A 19,811-nucleotide genomic window follows, 5' to 3' on the forward strand; every position below is an offset into this window, starting at 1 on the left:
CGAAACGCTGTATTCTACTCCCCCTGTTTGGGACAGCAAGCTCTGCCCTTTCTCTGATCATGGGGCCAGATCTTTGTACTGAGTGTGTGTTATCGTACCCTTGTGGTTAATGTAAGTCCCCAGGCCTACTGCTTGAGCTGGGAAGAGGATTACACACACCCTGCTTATTAAATTTCACAGCCATAAATAAGTCTCCGTAGCTCAAAATCCATTCAAGACCTTCCACAGCGCTTGACCGTGCACATTAAACTTCCAACTTTCAAGAGATAATGAGAACAGGCTGGTGGCCATTTGTAACCAGCAGAAACCCCTCTGGAAATGAGAATTTTAATTATGTATGTATTTAGTTATCTAGTTAATTATCTAGTTATGGCCCTGAATAAAGCTGCTAATTTCGCTTGTGGCCTAAAAAAACAACTCTCTTCTGGACTGAATCTAGAAGTGTGGCTTTAAATTAATATAAGGACATACATTTCGAAAGAAAAAAAAATAAGGATGATCCTGATTGTCGTAAATGACTTAGACTACTACTACAACTACTACTCATTTTATATATGTATATTAAAAAAGCCAAACGAAACCCCAAAAAGGATAGGTTTTAATAAGCTGTATTTGTAAGATCTAGGTTGCAAAAAATTTTGCATGGCATTTACCATGGTAAATTTCATGGTAAATTACCTGATTTTCTACCAAAGGATCGTAATTACACCAGTTATTATTACTAGTTTTAAAGTCATAGAAAATTCTTTGTCACCATAAAATGTTTATCAAAATTATTGTTATATCCCAATTGGAATTTATGTTTTGTTTGTTTTGGCTGTTTTTTTTTTTTTCAAGAAAAATAATGTTAAAGGATTGTTGTATGTGCTTTTGTTTTTGTTTTAGAAAAAATAATGTTAAAGTTGTATGTGCTTTTGTTTTTGTTTTTGTTTTAGAAAAAATTATGTTAAAGGATTGCTGTATGTGCAAAAAAACATTAGTCGAAATTAACTGGAAGCTTGCAGAATGTGTCTGGCATTTTGTTTAGTTTTTTTTTTTTTTTACTGGCCAAGACTAAATTACAACAGTTTATTAGATTAATTAGATTTTATTACATTTAGATTAACTGTAGTAACTATGGTAATATAGTGGAAACTTTGGTAATCATTGTACATTTTTGGGATCCTTATTGTTAATTTGTTTCCTTTGGTATACTATAATTCTTGTGCCAACATTATTATTTTGTAATCAAGATCTGATACCGCTAATGAATATACTTCTTTGCACATTTTTGTTTTTAATTTTCGAATTTTCCACTGTGAATTGTACATTCAGCACAGTAATATTAAATGATCAATTAGCATGAATGTCTTTGGTATATCTCTCTTTTTCTTTAATAACAGCATGAACTCCATGAACTCCCTAAGTTAAAACCTGATGTTCCAAAAATGATTTGAAAATTATCTAAAGCGGTGGTTCTCAAACCTGTCCTGGGGACCCTCAACCACAGCATATTTTGTATGTCTCCCTCATTTAACACACCTGATTCAACTCATCAGCTCATTAGTAGTCTGCAAGACTTGAAATGGGTGTGGCCTATGAGAGAGACATACAAAATGTGTGGTGGCTGGGGGTCCCCAGGACAGGTTTGAGAACCACTGATCTAAAGAACATATTAGTCTTCAGTGTCACAGATCGACCAGGCTCTCAGTCCACCCAATCACAGCGAACACCCTCACCAGAGTACTAATGAGCACACCTGCACTGAATCTTCGCCTCATCACCAGCCACTATAAAACCACACACCTCACAACCGTCAGACGTCCGGTCTTGTTCAGACGAAGTGGACTCACGTATGCTATCTCAGCTATCGACCTGTTACCAACCTGTGTGGGTACTTACCTCTTGTGTTTCCTCCAAGTGTTGTCGTCATCCGTGTCCAGGATCCAGATCCTTCTCCTGAGTCTCTGTCCAGCCAGAAGTGAGGTGTGTGGCACCATTGATATCCACGAGCTCCTGTCAAGACACCAAGATCAGTCATTCAAGTATCCAGTCATCTCAAAGTATCTGCTATCTGAACTCACCTAGTCAGTCATTAATCACCGCTCATCAGCTTTAATAAATCTTACCTTTTTACAATCTCTCTTGTGTTGAGTCCCTTTCCGTAATATTCAGTGGAAGTAAGAACAATAAATAAACTATTGGCAAAGGGCAACACAGGAACCGCACTCCAATGGTTTGAGTCTTATCTCTCAGATAGGTCCTTCAAGCTATCTTGGAGAGGTGAGGTGTCCAAGTTGCAACAACTAACTACTGGGGTGCCTCGGGGCTCAGTTCTTGAACCACTTCTCTTCTCTGTCTACATGGCATCACTAGGTTCTGTCATTCAGAAACATGGCTTTTCGTATCACTGCTCTGATGATGACACTCAACTCTACCTCTCATTCCATCCTGATGATCCGACGATAGCTGCTTGCATCTCATCTTGTCTAACAAACATTTCTTGCTGGATGAAGGACCATCACCTTCAACTCAACCCTGCCAAGACAGAACTGCTTGTGGTTCCATAAAACCCATCGTTTCATCACAATTTCCCCATCCAATTAGGCCCATAAACCATAACTTCTTCAAAAAGTGCCAGAAACCTTGGAGTTATGATTGATGATCAGCTGACTCAAACCACACTGATAAAACTGCCCGGTCCTGCAGATTTGCTTTATTCAATATCAAGAAGATCAGGCCCTTTCTTTCGGAACATGCTTCACAGCTCTTTGATCAAGCTCTTGTTCTGTCCAGGCTGGACTATTGCAATGCTCTCTTGGCAGGTCTTCCAGACAGTTCTATCAAACCTTTACAATTAGTCCAGAACGCGGCAGCAAGATTAATTTTTAATGAGCCGAAAGAATGCGTGTATGGGATATAACGTTAAGCTTACTGAGACTTGTTATAGCACCTGCATATCATTGCTCTTTTGTTGATTTTGATTGCTTTCATTGTCCTTATTTGTAAGTCGTTTGGATAAAAGCATCTGCTAAATGACTAAATGTAAATCAGTCAATGCCACAAAACTACCTATTTATCTGATTAGTGACCTACTGTATATTGCAGAATTTTAAATATTCATTTTTTTAAATATTTAAAATCCTTTCAGCCAATTTCCTGGTTTAAATCAGGTTTTGAAATCCATTTCATTTTCAAATTAGACTCCAGATTTTCAATGTGGTCTGTGACTTATTAGACAGTTGGACCTCATTGAACATTCAGGACAACGCAACCAGCTGCTTTCTTTTTTTCTGCTTTTAAAACAGATTCAGAGGAAAATCCTATTCTGACTAATAACCTCAGCTCAATGACAGATCTCTGCAATGCGGCTTCAAATTCACCTATCCAATAGTGGAGTTAATTAATCTGTCTTGGTGGCAGGAAAAGTCCAGGGATATAGTACCAGCAATACTTATGCGGTAATGCAAGAAAGTCAAGAAAATCAGTCGACCGACCTTTCTATGTTTAATTGTCTTCGGGAGCCTGATACTATTAAGAGTGGTAAAAATGAGCTCAAATGCAAAGCAGGCTGACCTTCTCACCTATGCTAATGAGTTCCATCACTGACCAATCAAAAGGGTGAACTTCAATTAACCTGGAGTGAGTGACTGTCCGGGCAGCTTTCTGGAGTCAGCACATCTCTCCTGCGACAGAACACTCTCCTCTGTGTGTCCTCTGACAGAGCTTTATATTGATGGATGACAGTGACTGACTGAATTGTCACTGTCATAATCCCTGGATACAGCTCTCATTATTTCGCCCCATGCTTCGTGACATACATATGATCTGTTCATCTTTGCATGTGAGATCTTACAAATCCCTTATATGAGATCATTTTTTGTATAGATAACTTTCTAGGCTTGGCTAGTAATTGCCCGGGGGATAAAAAGAGATACATTTCACTGTTCGCTTGTTGAACTTTTGTAAAAGCATGTCCTAAAATAGTATTATTGTTAGTTTTTTTTCCTGTCAAAATTTCAAAAGCTGTTTTGTTCATAGTTTTGAATATATTAACATTTATTTGAATATGTATACTATATACTTAAAAAAATCTAACCTTTTATTAGAGAATAAGAATTTAAAATGGAGGGAATAGCTCATTATGAAATAAATGTTTTTCTCTAATACACATTGGCCACAATTAATCATACCATCTTTATTTAATAGTTTTTGCAACCTCCTTTTTCCAAGATAACAGCTCTGAGTCTTCAACTATAATGCCTGAAGAGTTTGGAGAGCACCTGACAAGAGATCAGAGACCATTCCTTCATACAGAATCCTTCAGATTCACAGCTCCATGTTGGTGCTTCTCCTCTTCAGTTCACCCCACTCATTTTCTATAGGGTTCAGGTCAGGGACCTGGGACGGCCATGGCAGAAGCTTCATTTTGTGCTCAGTGACATGTGTTGATGTTTGTTTTGGATCATTGTCTTGTTGGAAGGTCCAACCTTGGCCATTATAAGATTTCTAGCATGGACAGTTGTTGTTTTTTTTTTATCTGTTGGTATTTAATTGAATCCATGATGCCATGTATCAGAACACGATGTCCAGGCCCACAACATTAAAGATCCAGCAGTATATTTCATTGTACACATGGGGTACTTTTTTCACCAAACCTATCTTGAGTTTTAGCTGATAGAAAGATAATTTCATTTGAAGAAGCCAGTCCTGTTTGAAGTTCCAGTAGTGTTTTAGCAAATTATTATGCTGGATTTTGTTTTTGGATGAGAGCGTTTTCTTTTCTTGATTTTTCTTGAAACAACATGTTGATGTGCTGTTAGATAAGAATAGTTTGAGGCTTTCTGACCCTAAAACTATTTTCTGCAGTTCTCCTGCTGTGATCTTTGGAGAGTATTTGGCCACTCAAACTCTCCTCCTCACATTGCATTAAAACAATAAATACACATACTCTTCCAGGCAGATTTGTAACATTTTCTGTTGATTAGAACGTTTTAATGCTTTAGCTCTTTTCTTACAGCCACTTTCTATTTTGTGAATCGCAACAATCTTTGGTTGCACATCAGAAATATATTCTTTGATTTTACTTGTGATTAAGGATTAAGGGAATTTGGCCTTTGTTTCCCCTCCTATTTATATTCCTGTGAAACAGGAAGCCAAGGCTGGATACTTAGTTACCCTGGTGATAAAAAATGCAAATATGGATGGGAATATACTTCAGAGATATTTTATTCATTAGAATTTATAGGGGCATCAATAATTGTGGTCATTGTGTATTATAGAAAAACAATTATTTCATAATGTGCCCCCCCCCCACTTTCACTTTTTTATTTAAATGAAAAGTTAGATCGTTTTTCAGTCTTCTTTGATCATATTTACCAAGGGTATGAATAATTTTGAACACAACTGTGTATTTTATATATATATATATATATATATATATATATATATATATATATATATATAAAAATACGCAAAAACAACATTTCTCATTTTCATTTAGTTTAGATACCAAAATACCTGAAGCTAAAGCTGAGATAAAAAAAATAATAAAAAAAGATATGACTATATAGACATACAGTAAACTAAATTAATAATATTCGATGAAAACAGAAAATATAGAAACTAATTCTAAATATTGATAAAAAATTATAACAGTATATCAATTATACAATTGAATATTTTATATAAAATAATCTTACATGTTTGACAGAACTTTTTTTTTTTATTTGTTTAGATGATTTTTGACTCATTCTTTCTTATGTATTTGACATACATTTGACAGCTTCTATTTTATTTTGAATTTCACTCTTTTTTTTTTTTTTGCACTTATTTATTTGACAACTATTTTTCATTTAATTTTATTTTTAAGTGCATGCAAGATCTTCATCTGCTTCATCTACTATGGTAATCTCAATCTGTGATTTAATCTAAAAAGAAGCAGTACCATATGAGAAAAGCTCCTCCGGGCTTATTTTAGGAAAAATGATTACATTATAATTGTGTGATGGGCACCTTTTCTTGACAGATGTGGCCGATTCTTAAACAACACCAGGCAGATTCTGTCATACGCTGAGCTTTTGCAGCTCCAGGCTTCTCTATGGGTGATCGTGGTATTGCTTTGGCTGGAGATTGAGCTCATGTCACGACTGAGTTATCAAACTCAACCTACTTATTTTGCAATGCGCATTCACCCAGTGTTTTCAGATACTTTGTGATTGATTGATTGAGCCCTTCTTGTTGGCAAAAGTGGTTGAGATCAATCATGTTATTGGACTCAATATTTCATACATGCAATGAAAAGACCACACAGACCGAACACAAGATTGTGAGATTTGTATAGATCTGGTTTCATAATAATCGGGTGTGCTTTAAAACCACCAGACGGCAAACTTTAAATAAATTAAACCTTTCGTGTATGTGTATATATATAACAGAAAAACAAATTCTTCAGCATACATTCCTGCCTGTTGTATGTCTCCAACCAGGTAGATTTATGGTAGAAATATTATTTCTGTTCAGTTTACGTAAACACATCACATATGTGGCTCTGTATAAGCATACAGTGAGTGCAGTGGTATGTAATATATGATGTTCAATCTCATGTCATATCTGAGGAAAGAAATCATTGAAATGCACTTTCACTCGAGCCATTAGTGAATAGCGACTCTGATTGCTTAGATAAATGGCCAGCTGTCTAGAGTACATGCAAGGTGAATTGTAAACAGTGGAAATTGCCTTGAATATGGCCATCTGTTCTGAAAATGAGAAGCATAATAGATGCTGTTACAGTGACCATAGACTGACATCGCCATGACTCAAAACGTAGGCACTGAAATCACCGAAATCCCCTGTTTTCACACAAGCCATCACACGGCCTTGTGAAATGCTTTTTCCAGTGGTATATTTATGACTGTGCCCAGTGAACCCACTTTAAATCTATATGTGCTATGAAGAGCCGAGATGTGCTGCCCCCAGGAAACTTCAGCAGACCAGAGTAATGACTCTGTGCTATGGAGAGAAGAATTTCAAATTTGACTCTCGCTGCTAGCAGACCGAATTCAGCATCCTTGAAGATTTGATGTCATGTCGAAATAAAAGCATTTTCAGTACTAATGCAGAGTCATTGACCAAATGACATTTCCACATGCTGGTGTGACATAATGACAGTAGAGCGTTTACCGAAGCCAATCACATTTAATTTATTTTAATGCCATTGTTACGGTTGCTTAGCCATTACGGGTTTATTATAAACAGAACGTTAGACTCAACTGACATATTTCTTCCAAAAAGTAAATGGGAAATTAAATGTGTAAGTATCTAGCCAAAACATACTTGAGTAAAAGTTTTGTATGTAGGTATTTAAAAGTAAAAAGCCGTTTGAAACTGAATGATGAAATTAAGAGACAGTAGAGATTTTCACATGAAAGTATCTTTGATGCACTAAAAGGAACCTGTTTAATCACAGTTTTCTCACTTTTCTGTGTAAAGCTAGAAGTGGTTCAAGGGCAAACCACCTGTCAGGTGAACGTTCAAATCAGCTCTATAGTAGTCTGTTTCATTTAGTAGTTTAATACAGTAGTGGTGCGATAAATCTATTTACAAGGACAAATTACCATAGTTGGGGCTTTTTGCATTTTATATTTAAAGATTTTCAGATTACATATAATGATTTATAGATACTACCATTCAAAATGAGAAATTCTCTTATGCTCACCATGGCTGCATTGATTTAATCAAAAATACAATAAAGTAAAACAGTATGCAATATTATTATAATTTAAAATACCTGTTTTCTATTTTAATATATTATTGAAATGTAATTTATTCCTGTGACGCAAAGCTGAATTTTCAGCATCATTACATACATTTTTTAGTGGCACACGATGCTTCAGAAATAATTCTAATGTTCTAATTTGGTGAATCAATAATTTTGTGGAAGCTATCATACTTTTTTTTTCAGAATTTGATGAATAGAAAGTTCAAAAGAACAGCATTTATTTTAAATATGTAGATAAATATTTCAATATAAATATTTTGTGACATAAATAATAAATACCTATACTGGACACACACACACACACACACACACACATATATATATATATATATATATATATATATACATACAGATACATATATACAGTTGTGGTCAGAATTATTGGCACCCTTGGTAAATATGATCGAAGAAGGCTGTGAAAATTAATCTGCGTTGTTAATCCTTTTGATCTTTTATTTAAAAAATTCACAAAAATCTAACCTTTCATTGGATAATAAGAATTTAAAATGGGAGGAAATATCATTATGAAATAAATGTTTTTCTCTAATACACATTGGCCACAATTAACGGCAGCCTTTGATTCAATACTTTTTGCCAGTTTAACAGCTCTAAATGTTCTCCTATAATGCCTGATGAGGTTAGAGAACACCTGACAAGAGATCAGAGACCATTCATCCGGAATCTCTCCAGATCCTTTAGATTCACAGCTCCATGACGGTGGTTCAGGATAAACAAGGGACTCATGAACAACTATCACTAAACAAAAAAAAAAACACAGCTGTGGATCATTCAGGTAAGAACACTGTATTAAGAATCAAGTGAATGTAAACTTTTGAACTCAACTATTATTTTCTCTTGTGGACTATATGCAAACATTTTTTATGTGAAATATCTTATTCAGGTCAGTACTAAATAAACAATAACATGCATTTTGTATGATCCCTCTTATTTTGGTAAAATAATTCACATTTTGCAGATTCTGAAAGGTGTATGTAAAGTTTTGACTTCAACTGTATATATATATATATATATATACACACACACATACACACACACACACACACACACACACATTGGCATCTGACGCCGCTTATTCTCTCAGAGACGACGAGAGACGAATCTACTTCAACATGCTGATAACGATATAGGCTATAGCTGTTTTTATTTATTCCCTTAATAATATTTTGAGAAGAAATGTATTTCATTTTAAACAGGCTGTTTTTGAAAGTCGGTGCTTGAAATAAAAGCTTTTTATTTCATTGAATTTTATTGATAACTGCAGTGTTAATATTTTAATTATAGGACTATAATTTATTGTATAGCCTAATAGACCTGTTTTAAAAGACCTTTTTTAAAAACTTTTTAATTGGGGAGTAAATAGCCTAATCTTATCCTCAGCAGTGTGTCAGTTATGTTGTAATTATTGCAGGGCAAATTCATTGTAATTTTAATTTAATAATAAAAGTAATTTCATAATAATAATAGGTCTAATAAAAATAAGAATGTAACAGGCCTACATTAAATGGAAATGCCAAATACTCTTAATATTGTCAATAATTGATGCTTTTGACAATACCTCGGTTATCGTCGATACAAGATCATCGTCTTTCGACGCACCTCAGCATGGGGAGGTTAACGCGGGGCAAACAGCATGTTGCCTGTTACGTCGTTTGGGCTGCCTTGTTGAGCGCAGTGGCACTGAGAACATTATATTTCACACACTTCAAGCTCTTTTATTTTCCAAACGTAATAGGATTAGTCCAACGAATCGTTCGGTTTGTAATGCGTACTGAACCGAAAGCCTCATACCGAACGGTTGAGAAGGGTCTATTGAAATGCGTATCGTTACACCCCTAATATACAGTTTATAGATATATAGACACATAGATATACACACATACATACATACATACATGCATGATGCACAGTGTAATATGTATGATGCAGAATGATTTTTTAAAGTGTAAATTCCCTGAAAAAATACAGGGTTATTATTCTAATAGTGCTTGTTTGTATTTGTTCAGGAAGCACTTCTTATCTAGCTAATAGCATTCCAAATTGTTTGCTTGGCATCTGTTGATCACAATTGTCTCATATGCGACGCTAAAGCACTTTTGCAAGTCACTCTGCATAAGAGCGTCTGCTAAATGCCTTAATGTAAAAGTATAGAAATGAAGTGCAATTACTCAAGTACTTTACACCCCTGCATAAGAGTCAGCTCTCTCAGAATAGCAGAGCTGGTTATGTTGCAGCACTGAAACTACTACACATCATAAGTTTAATGGAGGAAAATATTTCCCCTGATACTGCATGCTTACTAAGGTAGACCAAAAAACCTAGCTTTCCATAAATGAGCATGCTTCAAATCTGCGAGACATTATATGTTGCTATGAATCTATGAATGTCACATCAGTTGTTCTGTTAAGAGAAAACACAATATCCCTATGGACATGATTTGCAGAAGCGCTTACAATTATTGAGATGCATTAGGGGACTTTTCCTGTCATACAATGCAAGTATAGACATTTTTATTCAATAGATTTATGTAACAAATAACCCTGCTGAAGAAAAAAACTATTTTTTTTCTTAAGTTGCAAAATGGACCTCATCTACTTTGATGACATCCAACATGTGCCATTAAATGTCATCCCACTTGTCATATCTTGATGTAAATGTTTTATGTTATTACTGCACAATTCTTCCATGTTTTTTAGTAAGCAGTGTGGGGTCCAAATGTAATAATTTAAAGGGATAGTTTCCCCAAAAATGTGTATATCATCATTTACTCATCCTCAAGTTTTTCCAAACCTGTATGGCTTTCTTTCTTTTGTTGAACACAAAAGAAGATACTTGGAAACGGTTGATTTTCATTTCATTTACACTCACCTAAAGGATTATTAGGAACACCTGTTCAATTTCTCATTAATGCAATTATCTAATCAACCAATCACATGGCAGTTGCTTCAATGCATTTAGGGGTGTGGTCCTGGTCAAGACAATCTCCTGAACTCCAAACTGAATGTCAGAATGGGAAAGAAAGGTGATTTAAGCAATTTTGAGCGTGGCACGGTTGTTGGTGCCAGACGGGCCGGTCTGAGTATTTCACAATCGGCTCAGTTAGTGGGATTTTCACACACAACCATTTCTAGGGTTTACAAAGAATGGTGTGAAAAGGGAAAAACATCCAGTATGCGGCAGTCCTGTGGGTGAAAATGCCTTGTTGATGCTAGAGGTCAGAGGAGAATGGGCCGACTGATTCAAGCTGATAGAAGAGCAACTTTGACTGAAATAAACACTTGTTACAACCGAGGTATGCAGCAAAGCATTTGTGAAGCCACAACACGCACAACCTTGAGGCGGATGGGCTACAACAGCAGAAGACCCCACCGGGTACCACTCATCTCCACTACAAATAGGAAAAAGAGGCTACAATTTGCACGAGCTCACCAAAATTGGACGGTTGAAGACTGGAAAAATGTTGCCTGGTCTGATGAGTCTCGATTTCTGTTGAGACATTCAGATGGTAGAGTCAGAATTTGGCGTAAACAGAATGAGAACATGGATCCATCATGCCTTGTTACCACTGTGCAGGCTGGTGGTGGTGGTGTAATGGTGTGGGGGATGTTTTCTTGGCACACTTTAGGCCCCTTAGTGCCAATTGGGCATCGTTTAAATGCCACGGCCTACCTGAGCATTGTTTCTGACCATGTCCATCCCTTTATGACCACCATGTACCCATCCTCTGATGGCTACTTCCAGCAGGATAATGCACCATGTCACAAAGCTCGAATCATTTCAAATTAGTTTCTTGAACATGATAATGAGTTCACTGTACTAAAATGGCCCCCACAGTCACCAGATCTCAACCCAATAGAGCATCTTTGGGATGTGGTGGAACGGGAGCTTCGTGCCCTGGATGTGCATCCCACAAATCTCCATCAACTGCAAGATGCTATCCTATCAATATGGGCCAACATTTCTAAAGAATGCTTTCAGCACCTTGTTGAATCAATGCCACGTAGAATTAAGGCAGTTCTGAAGGCGAAAGGGGGTCAAACACAGTATTAGTATGGTGTTCCTAATAATCCTTTAGGTGAGTGTATATACTATGAAAGTCAATGGCTTCCAGCACTTGTTTGGTAACCAACATTATTAAAAAATATCTTCTTTTGTGTTCAGCAGAAGATAGACATTCTTGCAGGTTTGGAACAACTTGAGAATGAGTAAATTATATTATTTTTTGGGTGAACTATCCCTTTAAGAATCAACATTTGATAAACACATAGTGGTCCAAATCTAATCTGAATATCGACTGTGGTTGTTACAGCTTTGACTACAACCATTTCACATTTGATCCATTCAGTTATGCTAACCACATTGAAAGTCAAGTCTCTTTGATATGCACTGACACACAGGTACAATCAGAATTGCTGACACTGCCAAACCGCCGATGTGAAGGGATTATCGTGTGATTATAAGGACAACCTCTACATTTCATATGTAAATGTTAGTAAACGAAGAGCAGAGATTAATTTACCCATCATGTTGACTTTCTATGTGAGCATTTTCCCCAGCAGATTTGATATCTTATGGGCTTTTTCTGTATTGTGTCTTCAACTGTTATTTAATGGCATCACATAAGAAAGGAAAGAGCTAATTTGTTAATAGAGCTGAAACGACTTTAAAATCTCTCTAAACAGTGAGACGGCAGACAGCCTAGACTCTCGCAGATTATAACATAGTATTTGTGAAGTCTCTGCTCCTTTGAGACAAGATTGTGCCATTTCAAATGTCAAAATATCCTTGAGAAAGATAAGATGCATGCTATACTGAATGCTTAAAAGTGGAATTGTCATTAAAAGCGCTTCAATAACGTGGCATTCACGACGTGTCGCTTCAAAGATGCCGACGCTACGGAGCGGACTTCCTCCCTTAAGCGTATGAATGTCAGACGTCAAGATGAAGACCTCTGTCAGAGGTCTGTTTCCTCTGAATGTGAGTGTTTGGATCAAAATGAATGACTTTGTCTTGACATTTACTGAACTGATGATTGCTGTCTGTTATGGACCATGTAGAAATATAATGGATTAATGGCCTGTGCTAAACTCATTATCTGGATAGCCTTCGTAAGACAAATTTCTAAATGTTTCCTGACATAAAGTCTTGTTTTTGAAAATACTGAATATATTTCCATACTTCCTCTTGTGAAATTAATAATCCTGAGGTGAATAATGCAGAGGCACAGCAAAGATATAAAGCGATAAAATAGTATAAGGCTGATAATAAGCCGCTCCAACGAGTAAACATAGGTATCTGTCAATCTCAAGGAATGGCATTTGAAGAAAAAAAGGCTTTTTGGCATTATTATTACCTCAGCGAGCAGAAAATGAGCTGTACAGCCCATTGTTTTGCAAAGGCTCATCTTCGACATTGATTTTATGTATAAATGCAGTGTGCTGGTGCCTGCTGGTGCATTGTTCTGTTCACAGGGTTCAGATGGTTTAACGGTACAACCTTTCCAGCTATATTTTTGAACTATATCTGTATGTTGCACTTTATGAATCATAAGTGTATACTCTGCATATGCAGATATATGCTCAGGAGAAAAAAAAAAAGATGGGCATGACACATGATTGACATACAGATGTGATCTATAGCTGTGCATGAGCATATAGCATGACGTATGGAGAGTGATATGTGTTCTTAAAGAGAGAGTTCACCTCAAAATGACAATTTTGTTGTCATTTACTCTTGTCAGTATAATAACTCTAAATGTAGGTTGGTTCCTCACACTAAGCTATCATGTATAGTTTGAAAATATTATATTTTTAATGTTTGGCATCATTAGAACTGGTGTCTTGATACCGATGTGAATGTAAGTGAATGTGAATGAGATTTTAAGTAAATATTTAGGTCAGTTCATCACACAAAGCTATTGCAAGGCTTCAGATAACTTGGAATGTAGTACACAAGTCATATGGACATCTTTAATTGTCAATTTTTTGGTTGATTTGGGAAGTTGATTATCTGTATCTATTATAATTGTATGAAAAAGAGCAGCCAGGACATTCTGATAAACTTCTCCTTTAGTGTTCCATTAAAGATATAATTCCAACACATTCTAATGTCAATTTGTAACTACAAATTGGTAGCTATTTCATTTCTTATCTTATTTGTAGTATTACATTTCTGTATGAATCACCAGGGGCGTGTCTAGAGCATTTTAAATGGGGGGGGGTCACTGCCTTAAAAGAGGGTGGGCGGGGGATGGGGGGGGGGGGGGGGGGGGGGGGGGGTTGGATACACGATGTTAATAGGCCTATATTATATAGGCTATTAATTGCACAGTGTGAGATTCATTGGTCCTCACAGAACTTTGTGAGATCGTGATGAACAAAGAGTGACAGCTTTATTGGTTATGAGCACTCTTTGCGAGCTTTCTAAGCAATCCATTTAGAATGTAGAACTTTGTTTTTTGCCCACACACACGTTGCAAAGTTTTGGGAATGACATCTGCATATTTATGCGGGATTCGCTCTCGAAGTAGCAGCATATTGATAGCAATAGAAGGGCCAAAATATGTGAAAATGTGCATTAAGAGAGCACCCCCACTTATTTCAGAAGCAGCCTTAGTGATTATTTCTAGAACCTGGTTGATATGCTTCTATATACAAAAACAACAAAATACAAATGTACTACATAAAATAATTTAATAAATGCATATTTACAATTTAAGCACTTAATTTTATTAATACTTATTTTAGTTAATAACTAGAGAAGGCTAACTATATTCAGCTTGCTTCCATTTAGTGAGAAAAGCCTACTCTTCACTTGAATTAGAAAAAAAAAGCTTTTCTGGTCTTCAGTGATGCGAGGATAACGTTTGAGCATACTCACAATATCTGAGTGAGACCCGAGCCAATTCATAAAAGAACAATGTAGATTTAAAAGCACACGTCCAGTTTTGTGCGAGTGAAGGAAATCCGCTTGCGAGTGGAGAAATTCGTGCTCGCGCATTACATGATCGCGTAACATTAACATTAACTAAAAACAAGCCTATCGCAAGACATCTGGTAGGGGGGGGGGGCACCTGGGGTGGCCAGCCAAATTTCAGGGGGGGCCGGTGCCACCCCTGGCCACCACGTAGACACGCCCCTGTGAATCACATCATATAAATTAATATGAAATTGCTACCTTGTACAATATTTACATTTTCTCATGAGATTGGGTTGTAGAGCCATACAGGTTTGGAATGACATGGGTGAGCAAATAATCCTTTTAACTAACCTCTTTTAACTGAGCATTAATTGCATTAGTGACATAATCAAATTAGAATAATTTGAACAATAAAATGTGATATGAAAACATGTTAACATCATTACAGATACATATGGTCTGTTTAGCACTATTAATGTAAAGTAATTGCAAAGCAGACTGATGTGTTTCAATTGTGAAGGAACAGTTGGTGAGGAAGAGTATCTCCCATAAATAAAACCTTTAGAAATGTGAATATGATTAAGGTTAATGTCCAGCAAATCTAAAACCATTCAAAGATTAAGGATGACTGCTTGCAGTAATACGACTGCACGTTCATGCATACTGTATATGCAGGCCATGTGTGTGATTTGTATGTTGATTATATCAAGGTCATATGTTATCCAAGACAAGTGGTAATCATATGCCTGCAAATGAGTGCTTCTCTGTTTGCTCATGATTAATGTTCCATCCATAGAGGACATTAAGGATAAGGAGGGGAAAAAATAACTTTATTTAAGATGATTCATGTACTAAAACCAAATATTTCAATTTGAATTATATTAAATAAAAAACAATAAAAGAAAAACATTTAATAACAACAACGGCTTATAACAGAAATGCAAGATTTATTTTGCATAGTATTAAATCTACTACTTTTAATGGGTTCAGAAGAAAATATAAATGGCAGAGACAAGAGATTAAATTCAAATTAATTAAACCAACAAACAAATAATTAACAGTTCCTCCAAGCCTGTCCAAATCATTTTATACTAATACTACTCATGATAAAAGACATTAATCAGCATACTCCAAAAAGACCAATATGGTTAGAAAAATAAAAACATTTATGCGACCATGTTGCTTGCTTTTCCACCAGCGTTGCTTTCTGAGAGCTAATTTGTGATTCACTGTTAAGCGGTTGTGACAGGACAGCTTACACTTATTGCGGGTGTTTGAATGGCGTTAAGCATTCAATCTGTAATAGTATAAAATTAGGTCTTTAAAACTCACTTCACATCAAGTTCGTAGGCATTAAATGGGTCTTCGCTCCAAAAACCAGTGAAAATATCAGCATGATTTCCATTTTCATGATGATTTTCTTGCCAGTTTCTAGTCCATTGGTCCCCTGCTTAAAAATGTCCCCAATTTCACTGGCTGCTGTAGGAGGTTTTGCAGCATGATAACTAAATCAATATCCACCATGACTACACGTAGAAAGACAGGGTTGAAGGAAACAGGCTCATTGTGGAAAAGCAGAATTGTGGGAAATATCAAACGTCCCTTTTCGTGATATGCTGCGGCTTTGCAGTGATCTTTCCCTGTCACCTCCATATGGGCTTGACAGGTTCGATATCTCCCCCTCAGCCCTTTTCTGGTGCGTATTTGACGTATTACTCACCTCCTGCAGTAGACGTGTCATTCTCAGTTACTCAGTGATCTCTCATACTGCCAAGTGACAGATAATATGAGTGTATAGAGCAGAATTTGGGTTAGAAGTAGATCTCAATTCACATCTAAATCTTGAGGACCTCTGGTTGGTCAATTTACCTCTATCTGAGGCACTTGAACGCTTGCTGTACTACTAATGTTTGTATAGTGAGTACTTGACCTCAGTATAAATTCCCACCGCAAACAAGGACTTCTCACCAAAGAACCCACATTTTGGGAGCTTGGACATGGAGAGCCACACCAATAATAGATTCCGGTAGAATACTTTATCATTAGTAGGCCTGTTTTCATTATTTAAGTCTAAGGTAAGCATGCACTGCTGTAAGAAACACATATTCACACCGTTTAATCAACGGTAACACAAGACGAAAGACGTATTGGATGTGAGCACAAGCAAATGGATTACCCAACTTATTTATTAAGTTTAGGATCAGCTATAGTGATCACATAAGAGCAATTGAATTGCACATTTTATAAAGACAATGAAGCTTTTTACACAATTTTGCGTTATTAATTAGCGACTGGTTGACCACAAGCTGTCAAAGAACTATTACGAAATCCAGTCATTGTACATTCTGCTCAGTTTTGAAAGAGTAGCCTACGTATACTATGTCAACGAGGCCCACATAAAAGTTTATTACATGGCTGATTGGTCAGTCTGATTGACCGCTCATCTAGGAACCCTGCTTCCTGTGTATCTGTGCTCATGTTTTGTCTTTGTGTCTCTACAAGTAAACTAATAGAATATCAACTTCGTAATCATTTCATGTTCTTTTACTTATTCTTTTATGTTTTCATGTATTCAATCATTCATTTATTTGTGATATAATGTGCAGTCCAGACGGTCATTATCAGGACTCGAGATGGCAATTTCCTATGAATTCGTATGATGTGAATCCTAGGAAAAAGTAAGATTTTTAAGGAAAACTGTATTACGTTTCACACGTAAACCCGTCACCTGTGGCTCTCGGCAACATTAATATAATTACAAACAGCAAGGCTATTAAATTAATTAGTTTAGACAAAATCTAAATAATTTGTAATTTTGATCCTGCTGTCTGTCATTTATTTGTAGGCCATGTATTTGTCTGATTTTATATTCTATGCTGAAAAAAAAAACTAAAATAATGACATGGGACTGTAATGAACTGGAACGGCTTCAAATCCCTGCAGGTGCAGAACAACAAACAACACCTCAGAATGTCTGTCAACCAATCAGAATCTAGCATTCAACAGCGCAGCGATATCACTTGCGATAATGACCGACTGACTGACCATTATTTTACTGTCGTCTGCAACATCTAAAGCTTATGAGTTTGTGAAAAGCTTTTTTAAAATCATCATTCGACATTGTGTATATTATTGGATTGATCAGTGAGTTGACATAGCCAAGCCAATTGAAAAAGTCAAAGAGTTCTGCGTAAAAGCAGGATGGACAGAGGGGAACCAGCAGTGTGTAAATGAAAAACGGCAGCCAGCACACAATATAGGCTCCTAAAATAACGCCCAGGGTTTTGGTGGCTTTCCTCTCCCGCGCAGCCGAGATTCTCTTTTTCTCCAGAAGTGAATCGGACACGGTTACTCTAATTTGATTGTCACTGCCCAGAGACCCGCTGTCCGAGTACAGGTCTTGCCTTCCACAATGCAAAGGAGAAGTCGAAGCCACCGAAGCGGGAGAATTAGTGCTCAGATGTGCCGAAGTGAGTCTTTTCCCAGCTTTTTTGGGCGACTGCTTCAAAATGCGCTTCCTCGCCTCCACGTAAATCCGGCCGTACAGGGCGATGAGTAGCAGCGTAGGGATGTAGAAAGCCCCAAAAGTGGAGTAGATGGTGTAGAAGATGTGATCCGTGTTGACTGAGCAGGTGGTGAGCTCCCCTGCCTTCACCTGCCTCCAGAAGAAAGGCGGCAGGGAGATGGAGATGGCGATGATCCAGGCGGTCGCCACCATCCCCGCGGCGCGCGCTTGGGTGCGTTTCTTGGCATACTCGACCGCGTCCGTTATAGCCCAGTATCGATCCAAGGCGATTACGCAGAGGTGAAGAATGGACGCGGTGCAACAGGTGATATCTGAGGACAGCCAGATGTCGCAGATAACCTGCCCAAGCGACCACACGTGCGTGACCGTGTAAAGCACGCAAATGGGCATCACAAGCACCGACACCAGAAGGTCCGTGACGGCCAGGGACGCGATCAAGAAGTTCGCCGGTGTCTGGAGCTTTCTGGACTGGGAGATGGTGGCGATGACAAACGCATTGCTTAATATAGTGGCAAGAGTGATGAGACCGAGAACTGACGCTAAGGTGACTTGGAACGCGAAACTTTCTTGTTTTTCGTCTGTTTTAGGCGTTAAAGTCACATTGGTGCCGGTCGAGGTGTTTAAAACCTCGAAATGGCCAGGTGTTGGTTTGAAATGACCGCTGCGCTCCATCCCAGCAGACATATGTTTTCATATTTTGAAAATAAAGCAGTATTTTCTGCGCTTCATGATTTCTGTCAGCTCCAGCATCAGGTGCAGACAAACGCTCGTGGATGTTTTCGTTCTGTGACATGCAAAGATATCTTTCTGCTTCATTCTAATTCTCAAACTTCTCTCTCTAAGAAAAATAAACATCAGTTGCAGTTGCAAAATTGCACACTAAAAGCATCCCAGAAGTTGTGTAAGAACATCCCTGCGTCCTTCTTTAGTGCTCCTCTTGCTTCACGTCCACAAACGAGTCATCTTTAAAAGGTAGATACTTTACCCGCAAGCAGCAGCAATTTTTCACAGGTTTCACTGATAGGCGATCGCAGGGTTCTTGCTTTTTATAGGGCTCTGATGCAAAAGTTGCAGCTTTGATAACCATGATCTTCTAGTTTGAGCGAGGATGCTGTCCTCTGGGTCTTAGTGCCTTCATGTTAACACCCTTTTAATTCATCAAAAAAATAAAATAAACGCACCCTCGTGTTGTTCCATATTATAAACTGTTATCTTTTATTTATTTTTTAATTCTATTTCTTAAATCTTTACAAAATAATATTTATGATAATATGATTATTATTCAAACAAGACAACATAAATGTGCAATGTAGTTAGCAGCTACCCCTCTTGTGCTATATGCAGCCCTATGCTATGAGTCAATCGTAGTTACTCTACAGTCACAGTAAATTGCATGTAGTTATATTCAAGTTAATGGAGCAAAATACATTTTGAGAAAATGTCTCAGTGTTTTGTCCATACGGTCACCAGAACTGTTTAGTTACCAACATTCTTCAAAATATCTTGTTCAGCAGAAGAATATAAAGTGATACAGGTTTGGAATGACGTGGGTGAGTAAGTGATGACAGACTTTTAATTATTTAGGTGACG

At 37.1% G+C, this 19,811-nt stretch overlaps 1 protein-coding gene across 1 annotated transcript; it reads right to left on the reverse strand.

Moving 5' to 3' along the window:
- Positions 1-16,870: 16,870 nt before the first annotated feature.
- Positions 16,871-19,234, reverse strand: htr1b (5-hydroxytryptamine (serotonin) receptor 1B). The gene has a single exon (XM_079442988.1). The coding sequence runs from the start codon at positions 18,903-18,905 to the stop codon at positions 17,748-17,750; it is 1,158 nt and encodes a 385-aa protein (XP_079299114.1). The 5' UTR covers positions 18,906-19,234; the 3' UTR covers positions 16,871-17,747.
- Between the last annotated feature and the right edge of the window lie 577 nt (positions 19,235-19,811).

The sequence above is a fragment of the Barbus barbus genome (genome assembly GCF_936440315.1).
Source record: "Barbus barbus genome assembly, chromosome: 20".
Lineage (NCBI taxonomy): Eukaryota > Metazoa > Chordata > Actinopteri > Cypriniformes > Cyprinidae > Barbus > Barbus barbus.

Coding starts and splice junctions, on each gene's coding strand:
- htr1b (XM_079442988.1), bottom strand. CDS start 18,905: ATGTCTGCTGGGATGGAGCGCAGCGGTCATTTCAAACCAACACCTGGC.